The sequence below is a fragment of the Anolis carolinensis genome, chromosome 5 (genome assembly GCF_035594765.1).
Source record: "Anolis carolinensis isolate JA03-04 chromosome 5, rAnoCar3.1.pri, whole genome shotgun sequence".
Taxonomy (NCBI): Eukaryota; Metazoa; Chordata; class Lepidosauria; order Squamata; family Dactyloidae; genus Anolis; species Anolis carolinensis.
In genome coordinates, this window is record NC_085845.1 from 171061941 (window position 1) to 171072277 (window position 10337).

The window sequence follows — 10337 nt, forward strand, 5'->3', positions numbered from 1 at the left end:
TTCTCTGAGATGATACATCTCAATGAGTTTCTAGGTCTTCCAAGGCAAGCATATGGTAACTTCCCAAGGAAGCATACCATAGAGTCACCTGAATCAGTTAGCAAATTCCTAGATAAACTATGTGTCCCCAGGTGAAATAAGTGAAATTGTGGATATGCGTTCTGTGGTAAGGAGGTCTTCCTGTACATATATTTTTCTTCAGCTGTGTCCATTTTGACAAAGCCATCAATAGTGCAGGATACAGTACAATTCAGCAAACAGGTACCTTATATACCCCATATTTACTCGAGTCTAATGCACCATTGAATCTAATGTGCACTTCAATTTTGAAAACCCTGAAACAAAAAAAGAGCATTGGCTGGCAAATGTAATGCACAGTGGCAAAAAGTGTCCTCTTCATAATTTGGCTTTAAAAGGTGTGCATTACAGTGGCTGCCTGCTTATCATTCCTTCTTTATAAACAAAAATGTTAGAACACCAATGGAAAAGAAAACTTTGGGGTGCATCTATGCTATGGAATGAATCCACTTTAACTGCCCTGGATCAATGCTATGGGGGCTGTCGAGGACTGCTGATGCCTCACCAGACTACAAATCCCAGCATTGCATAGCATTGAGCAATTAGATTAGAGATGACGTCCCTCAAATATGAGTTCAAAGTGCTTCAGAAGTAGCTTCCCCATTTGCTTTGAGTCAGCTCTAAGATTACCATATTATGTGAATCTAATACTCACCCTAATTTTGGGAAAGGAACTTTGCCCAAAAAAGGTGAGCATTACCTTCTATTAAATACAGTACTCATGTATAAAATAACTTCATGTATAAGTCAAGGGCTGATTTTGAGGCTGACCATATGGATTTTGATATGACCCATGGATAAGTCGAGGGTCAATTCATGGAGAGAGAAAAGCACCAATGTTGCCTTAGGTGGCTAGCCATTCCTGGCCAATGCCACAATTACCTTGTCCAGATATTTAGAGAAGTCCAGAAGTAGTGTCACAGCAGAGAGAGTAGAGAGGGGCCTGGTGAATCCTTTAGGTTCTCCTGGGCAGGACTAAGCTCTCATCTTTCACTATTGTCACGTTTGATAAGTGTTCACGTACAGTACTTATGCTGATCCATTGATAAGTTGATCTAAAATCAGTTTTTATTACTAATGAAATGGCTGAACATTTGACTGAACACCAATTTATAGATTTGACATTTAATCAGTGTAGAGGTAACAAGAGGAGAACCAGCATGGTGTAATAGTTTGAGTATCGGCTATTACTCTGGAGTCTAAGGTTCAAATACCTGCCTTGCCATAGAAACCACTGGTGATCCTGGACAAACCATATTCTCTCAGCCTCAGAGGAAGGAAAAATGAAATACCCTCTGAACAAATCTTGCCAAGAAAACCCAGCTTTTCAGTTGCTGTAAGTCAAAAACAACAAGAGTTACTGATGACACACAACAAGAGTTACTAAGAAGGAATTCCTTCCACAGACTTTACTTTACATTTATTGGCTTTATAACGTTTCAAATCATATATTTTATTTTTGAATTAACTAACTTTGAAGTCAATTAAATTCCATTCCAGCCTGAATAGCACAACTGGAAGTATGGTGTGTTCTAGGGAAAGAGAGGCACCTCTATATGTTCATTCATGTATATAACACACCTTACATTCCACCAGACGTTGAAATAGTTACTTTTCTGAGACCACTCTCAAAATCCCCTACCTAGCACAACCATTTCCTATTAATGGTGCACATTTACAAGAACCAGGAAGGGCTAAATAATCTTGCTTGTCCAAACAAGCATGGGTTGAAAGTCCTGGAAAAGCGCTCCCAGGCAGTTTCTGAAATGCAAAGTAGCTGCCCGTCATTCAGTGAGACGGGAGCCAGAAAAACTGGACTTATGCAAAGATCAAAAAAGTCAGGAGAGAAGAGAAGGTTTTTTCAGAATACCATTTACTGTGTTGGAACATTCAAAACTGAAATACAGGAAAGTAAAGAAGCAAGGCATTATCCATTTTGAAAAGCTTTCTGTGGGTTCTGCTATCACTAAAAAGCTGAAGAACAAACAAAACGCATGGAAAGCTTAAGCCTTAAGTCTATATATTTATTGTGTCATACACTCCATTCTCTGAGCTAGAAAACAAAAGCAATAGATCTATTGTAAACACAACGGGACAAAACAACCCTCAGAGGGGTGGGAAGGAATGGAGTTGTGAGTCCATTATCACATCCAAAGTCTTGTTGATTTTTGCCAGTCATGTTAGAAAGTCAGTTGGGGTGGAAGTTTTTCTCAGATTACAGAATCTGGAAATCAGACTTCTTAGAGGATCCAGCAGATCCAATGCTACATTCACAAGCAGTTTTATATCAATGGAGCTTTCTTTAGACAAAATGAAACCACTGCAGTAGAAAAAAAAAAGCCATACCTGCACCAGAGAAGCGGGTACTTACATCCCACCTCAGTAAGCTAGTTCTGGGGGTTGGGAGTGAACTCATAAACTCATGTGCCTACTGTCGAAATAATGCAACCTGATATCATCTTAGTCTTCATGGTTCAATGTTACAGAGCCCCCAATGGCGCAATGGGTTAAAACCTTGCGCCAGCAGGACTGCTGACTGAAAGGTCAGCGGTTTGAATCCGGGAGGCGAAGTGAGCTCCCATCTGTCAGCTCCAGCTTCCCATGCGGGGACATTAAAGAAGCCTCTCAGAGGATGGTAAAACATTAAACATCCGGGTGTGAAACGGGCAACGTCCTTGCAGACGGGTAATTCTCTCACACCAGAAGCGACTTGCAGTTTCTCATGTCGCTCCTGACATGAAAAAAAAAGAGTTATGGAATCATATGAGTTTTAGCCTTCTCTGCTAAAGATTGTTGGTGCCTCACCGAACTACAAATAATATTGACGCATATCAGTTAAAAACTCCAACCATCACCCAAGTCAACAAAGAAGCACAAAGCCCTGACAGACCATGCGCAAAGAATCTGTGGACCTCACCTCCTCCAAAGTGAACTAAAGCATCTAAACTTGGCTCTACAGGCCAATGGATACTCCACCATGGACATCAGAAGAGCTGTGAGGCCAAAAACAAACCATGAGAGTAAAGACAAAGATCCACCCAGAGGAAAGGTGTTCTTACCATACATCAAAGGAACCACTGACCGCTGATGAAGAAACACAACCTACAAACTATCTACAAACCCACAAAGAAAATCCAACAAATGTTACGGTCAGCGAAGGACAAGAGGGATCCTCTCTCCTCTGCAGGAGCATACCATATACCATGCAGCTGTGGATAAGTCTACATAGGGACCACAAAACGCAGTGCCCAAACATGAGTCAAAGAACATGAAAGGCACTGCAGACTAACTCAACCAGAGAAATCAGCCATAGCAGAGCACTTGATGAACCAACTTGGACACAGTATATTATTTGAGAACACAGAAATGCTCAACTACTCCAACAACTATCATGTCAGACTACACAGAGAAGACATTGAAATCCACAAGCATGTGGACAACTTCAACAGAAAGGAGGAAACCATGAAAATGAACAAAATCTGGCTACCAGTATTTAAAAACTCAAAAATAAGAACAGGAAATAAGAAGCAACACTCTGAAAACAGAGGAGTTCCAGACATGAATCAGCCAGGGGCAGCTAACGACTCTGAACAAAAGATGCCCCAGGCAGGAAGAAGCCAGGAGATGAAGCTATTCAATACTAATTAAGGTGATTAACTACAACATTCACATTGGCCTCCAACTAACAAGAGTTCTTCTCTCACCCTGGACTTTCCATAGATAAATATAAACCTTCCTTGCTTAGTTTCTCCATACCTCACAATCTCTGATGATGCCTGCCATAGATGTGGGCGAAACGTCAGGAGAGAATACTTCTGGAACATGGCCATACAGTCCAAACATACAACAACCCTGTATTACTAATACAATGTAGAGGCATCCTTATTTTCAATGTGAACTGGAACATACTGCATAATGCTGTCTCAATTTGGCAGGGGCAGTCCTAATTAATCCTCAGTCATCACACTTTTTTCACTTGCTTCAAACATATCCCATTTTGTCTCTCCTCCACTCACTGTCACCCCTTGTCTTCAGCTTTCAATAGCTGCAAACTGGGTTCCAAGTGCGAAATGGTTTGCACTTGATTTACTTAGCAATGGAAAGAAGAGGAGGAGGCATCTTGCCCTTCTCATTAGCCTCAGGCAAAAGCAAACCGCCACAGTCTCTTCTATCTTGTGTTTTCTCACTAATTAATAACTTTTGCTATTTTGACCACACCCTGATGTCGCTTGGCCACAAGTGACCCAGTTTTCAACTGTGAAATGTTAGAGGACATGACACTGGGAAATACCGGCCAAATAACACTATGTAACAAAATTTGGGGAAAAAATCTGTTCTTGGTTTGAAAGTGTTATTTCTGTTTAATTGTGTGGTACAGTACTTACTTTGAAAGTAGATGCTATACTCCAGAAACTTTGTTTTTGTGGCTGCCACAAACTATGTTGAATTGGTTGAAACTCTCAGAGATATTCATTGAAAAACTATGACAAAATGTGTCGCAGGATGTCCCGCAAAAACAAAGTTTTCCCGCAGTTTTTGCAGTTTAATAAACCTTTTCCATGTTTTTTATGATAGAACTAATCAGGAAATGACATTTATAACCAAGGAACAAAAACCGTGTTACATACTCTAATATAAAATACTGTAAAACTTTATGTATAGTGTGCAGGGAAGATGTTTGCCAAATATATGCCATGCTGATTCAGCAACTTTCAAGAGTTAAGCAACTTTTAAGCAGGATTCAAGAATCCTCTGGTGTCGTTCCACTCCCTGAATTAAGTACTATTGATGCCTTTAGAAATCTTTGAAGATAACATTTATTTCAAGAACTGGCAGCATTTTTTAGTATTTTCAATACCTATATGTTTGGAAGACCAGCAATGACTCTATTTCTAAATATACTGGCAAGTACTGATTATCACTGGCCAACATACTTTTTGGGTGCCTCAAATGTTAGACCTGTTTCTGGGTATATCTGACCCGCTGATTCCAAAAATGGCACTAGATTTGCCCTGTCAGTTCTAGGTTTTGACATACAGAACATATGCCATCGACCAGTTACCATCTATAGTACTTGCCCATAGAAAACCATATCTAAGAAACTAAGGCTGATGTGATCTATCCAATGCAATTGTCTGAATCAACACTTTAAATAACCACAGGAACAGGCCTAAAAATCAAGACACTAAGGATTTTTTTTGGTTGGGCTGTGTAATAAATACCATTAAGCCAGCAGAATTAATCTCCAAGTATGTACATTTAAATCCATGAAGCTTGTGTGGCATAGTGATTAATGCACTGGACTTTGACTCTAGATCAGGCATGGGCAACCTTTGGCCCTTCAGGTGTTTTGGACTTCAACTCCCACAAATTCTAACAGCCTACTGGCTCAAATCTCCACTCAGCACTTGGTGGCCATCAATGAGTCACTCACTCAGCTTCAGAAAATGATGATTTCCCCAAAACCCTGTAAACAAATTTTGCCAAGTAAACATGGTAAGGTTGCCATGTGGAAAAGGAAGGCACACAACAACAAACACTCAACTGGACTTTGAAGGAACAGCAGTGCAATGAAAGTATCATTATGTCAACAGAATTGATGTCTATGTATATTTATATCTATGGAGTTGGTATGGTATCTTTTGCACACTGGATTATGATTCTGGAGACCAGGATTCAAATTCCTGCTTGGCTATGAAGTTTCTACCTGACCCCCCCTATTACTATGGGTGAGTCACATCCTCTCAGCCTCAGATAATGGCAATGGCAGTCCCCTCTGAATAAACCTTGCCAAGGGTACATCTTGACACTGTAGAACTGAGGCAGTTAAGACATCACTTTGACTCACACTGCTCATTATTATGGAATCATCAGAGTTGTAGTTTGATGCAGCACCAGTACATTTGGGAAGAGAAGGCTAAAGACCTTGTAAAACTACAATTCCAAAGATTCCATTGCACTGAATCATGGCAGTTAAAGCAGTGTCAAACTACATTCATAGAACCAGAGTTGGAAGAGATCTTTTGGCTATCCAGTCCAACCCCCTGCCAAGAAGCAGGAAAATTGCATTCAAAGCACCCCTGACAGATGGCCATCCAGCCTCTGTTTAAAAGCCTCCAAAGAAGGAGCCTCCACCACATTCTGGGGCAGAGAGTTCCACTGCTAAACAGCTCTCACAGTGAGGAAGTTCTTCCTAATGTTCAGGTGGAATCTCCTTTCCCGTGTTTGAAGCCACTTCAATGACCTTCGTCATATCTCCTCTCTGTCTCCCCATACATGTCTCATATATCCCTATACATGGCCCCCATCTTGTCTCCTCTCAGACTTCTCTTCTGCAGGATAAACATGCCTATCTCTTTAAGCCGCTCCTCATAGAGCTTGTTCTCCAGACCCTTGATCATTTTAGTCGCCCTTCTCTGGACACATTCCAGCTTGTCAACATCTCCCTTCAATTACAGTGCCCAGAACTGGACACAGTATTCCAGGTGTGGTCTGACCAAGGCAGAATAGAGGGGCGGCATAACTTCCTTGGATCTAGATCAGTGGTTCTCAACCTGGGGGGTCCCCAGATGTTTTTGGCCTTCAACTCCCAAAAATCCTAACTGGGTGGGATTTCTGGGAGTTGTAGGCCAAAAACATCTGGGGACCCCAGGTTGAGAACCACTGATCTAGACACTAGACTCCTATTTATGCAGGCCAAAATCCCATTGGCTTTTTTTGTCACCGCATGACATTATTGGCTCATGTTTTTTTAAAAAAAAATTTTTTTATTAGTGTTATTTTCAACATAAACATAGAGATAAACATAGGTAAAGGTAAAGGTTTCCCCCCCTGACATTAAGTCCAGTCGTGAGAGATAAACATACAATAAAATAAATTACAGAACTAAAAAAAGGCAAAGAAAAAAGAAAAAAAGAGAAAAAAGTAAAAATTAAACAGACAAAAAATAGCCAAAAAACATGTAAAATATAAAATAAACTTCCAACTATTGCATGGCTCATGTTTAACACATCCACGAGGACTCCAAGATCTTTTTCACACGTACAGCTGCCGAGCCAGGTGTCCCCCATTCTGTGTTTTTGCATTTCATTTTTTTCCTGCCTAAGTGGAGTATCTCTCATTTCTCCCTGTTGAACTTCATTTTGTTAGCTTTGGCCAATCATCCCTCCAACCTGTTTGGATCGTTTTGAATTCTGCTCCTGTCTTGTGGAGAACTGGCCGTCCCTGTATTCCCCGTTCTGTATGGGGTCGATCCCCTACGAAGTTATAAAAACACCAACGAACCGGACAACTTTTTGAACCAACTTTCCCAAGTAAACCTAGTGACTTTGAAGGTACTTGATAAACACCCAAAGAGGCTTTGAAGGAACAGTAATGAATTTAAAGGGTCTACTTCTAAATATACTGGCAAAGTGGTCCGACAGGTGTTTTGGACTTCAACTCCCACCATTCCTCACAGCCTCAGGCCCTTTCCTTTTCCCCCTCAGCCGCTTAAGCGGCTGAGGGGGAAAAGGAAGGGGCCTGAGGCTGTGAGGAATGGTGGGAGTTGAAGTCCAAAACATTTGGCGGGAGCACAACAGCTGCCTCAAGTTCTTCTCAGCTGAACTTAGAGAAAGAGGCTCTTGGGAAGGGGGTGTGGAGCGCGCACCCACCTTGTGGGCCTGCTGGAGGCTCTCCCGGACCAGCTGCTTGACGTGGGGCGCCTTATCCTCCTTGCGGGGCTGCGTGTGGAGGGCCAGGCGGGGCACCCCGCGGTAGAAGGCGTTGTGGGTCCAGCCCAGGTCCAGTGGCGGGATCTCGGTGTCGGAGCACTCGGGCCAGTAAACCAGGGAGAGGGGCTTCCCGGAGGGGCCCAGCGGCGCCGCTGCCCCCGTTTTCCCCCCTTCGCCGCCGGGCTGCCTGGCGTAGGCGCTCCACCCGCTCCGCAGCGCCTGCAGCTCCCGGCTGGAGAGGAAGTCTCGGAGCTGCTCCCGCCTGAGCTGCTCCCGGTAAGCCTTCTCCCCGCGGGAGGCCAGCACCTCCAGCGCCCGCCGCTGCGCCTCGTCGTAGTAGAAGCGCGGGTGGTGCTCGCTGACCCGCTCCCCGCAGAACGACGCCTCCTCCAGGCAGAGCAGCTGCGACTCCGCCATGCTTGCTCGCTAGCTACGGCAGCTAGGCGCCCACGACACCTGGCCGGCAGGTAAGGCTGATGAAGCAGGAGATGCCGAGGAGGAGGAGGAGCCCGGCGCTTCTGCCCCGCCTCCCCCGGCCCAGGTTCCCTAGGCACCCCTGCTGTGACCTCACAGGCAACGCTGCTGTGACGACACAGGGACCTCTGTCATGACGTCACAGTGATTGGGCTGCACAACTGTCCTGTCCACTCTGTACCACAGAAGCATCGAATCGCAGAGTTGGAAGGGCCACGAAGCCCCACCCCATTCTGCCAAGAAGCAGGAAAAGCACAATCAAAGCACTCCCAACAGATGGGCTCCCAGCCTTTGTTTAAAAACCTCCAGAGAAGAATCATAGAGTCATAGTTGGAAGAAATCTCACTGGCCATCCAGTCCAACTCCATTCTGTCAAGAAGCAGGAAAAGCACATTCAAAGCACCCCCAGCAGATGACCTTCCAGCCGTTGCTCAAAAACCTCCAGAGAAGAGTCATAGAATGACAGAGTTGTAAGAGACCTCATAGGCCATCCAGTCCAACCCCATTCTGCCAAGAAGCAGGAAAAGCACAATCAAAGCACTCCCAACAGATGGCCTCCCAGCCTTTGCATAAAAACCTCCAGAGAAGAATCATAGAGACATAGAGTTGGAAGAAATCTCATGGGCCATCCAGTCCAACCCCAGGGTGATTATCTGCAACATTTACGCTGGCCTCCAACTGACAAGAGTTCTTCCCTCACCCTGGACTTCCCACAGATATATATAAACCTTACTTGCTTAGTTTCTCCATACCTCACAACTTCTGAGGATGCCTGCCATAGATGTGGGCGAAACGTCAGGAGAGAATACTTCTAGAACATGGCCATACAGCCTGGAAAACATACAACAACCCTTCCAGCCTTTGCTTAAAAACCTCCAGAGAAGAGTTATAGAATCACAGAGTTGGAAGAGACCTCATAGGCCATCTAGTCCATCTCCATTCTGCCAAGAAGTAGGAAAATTGCATTCAAAGCACCCCCAACAGATGGCCATCCAGCCTTTTTTAAAAAACATCCAGAGAAGAGTCATAGAATCATAAAGTTGGAAGAAACCACATGGGCCATCCAGTCCAACTCCATTCTGCCAAGAAGCAGGAAAAACACAACCAAAGCACTCCCAACAGATGGCCTCCCAGCCTTTGCTTAAAAACCTCCAGAGAAGAGTCATAGAATCACAGAGTTGGAAAAGACCTCATAGGCCAGGGGTCCTCAAACCTTTTAAGTGGAGGGCCAATTCACAGACCCTCAGACTGTTGGGGGGCCAGACTATGATGAAATTCTCCAAAATTAGGATTGTTGTTGTGTGCCTTCAAGTCATTTCAGACTTAGGTCAACCTGAAGTCTAAAGTTTAGGACAGGGGCCAGGTCAATGACCCTGGAGGGCCTTAGTTTGGGGACCCTTATCTAGATGATTGCATAAGACCATAGGTAAGCAAAGAGACCTCCAAAGACCACCTAGATGGTCTCATAAAGTCATCGGTAAGGAAAGGGACGCTCAAAGGCCATCTAGTTCAACCCCCCCCCCCTGAAATTTTTCAGATTAAAAAAAAAAACCTGGTCTACTCATGAATTTTAACTGGTTAACCAAATCCCCATGCTAAGTCTATGAGACGCAAAAAATTAAGAGTCCCTCCAGGCACTATCTCAAGCCGATATTGACAGGCCTGTAGCTGGGGTTGTGTGTGTGTTAGGGTTTCAACCCCCCCCCTCCAAATTTTCAAAAACCCTCCCGAAATTTTTTTCTGGCTACGGCCCTGCTCATAGGTAGAAAGAAAAGCAGAAGACTGAAAATGGCAAATGGCCATGTGGTCAGCCCAGGGCAATAAACCTCACAGAATTCCATTATTTAAGCAGCTGAGGGGGGAAAGGAAGGGGCCTGAGGCTGTTAGGAATGGTGGGAGTTAAAGTCCAAAACACCTGGAGGGAAGGCCCAAGTTTGCCCATGCCTGAGCTAACTTCTCAATACCCTTTTTAAATCATGGTGCCCAGAACGGGACACAGTATTGAAGATGAGGTCTGATCAAAGCAGAAATGGGCGGGACTATTGTTTGACTTGATCAACACTATACTCCTAT

The 10337-nt window shown here is 44.1% G+C and overlaps 1 protein-coding gene across 1 annotated transcript in view; it reads right to left on the reverse strand.

The window, feature by feature from the left end:
* The window catches only part of fam83f (family with sequence similarity 83 member F), a 34109-nt gene extending 25744 nt beyond the window's left edge, over positions 1-8365 (reverse strand). Inside the window, exon 1 of the mRNA XM_008110731.3 lies at positions 7731-8365. Within this exon, the coding sequence (XP_008108938.2) occupies positions 7731-8207 (477 nt within the window). The 5' untranslated portion in view covers positions 8208-8365. The remainder of the gene's footprint in view (positions 1-7730) is intronic.
* Between the last annotated feature and the right edge of the window lie 1972 nt (positions 8366-10337).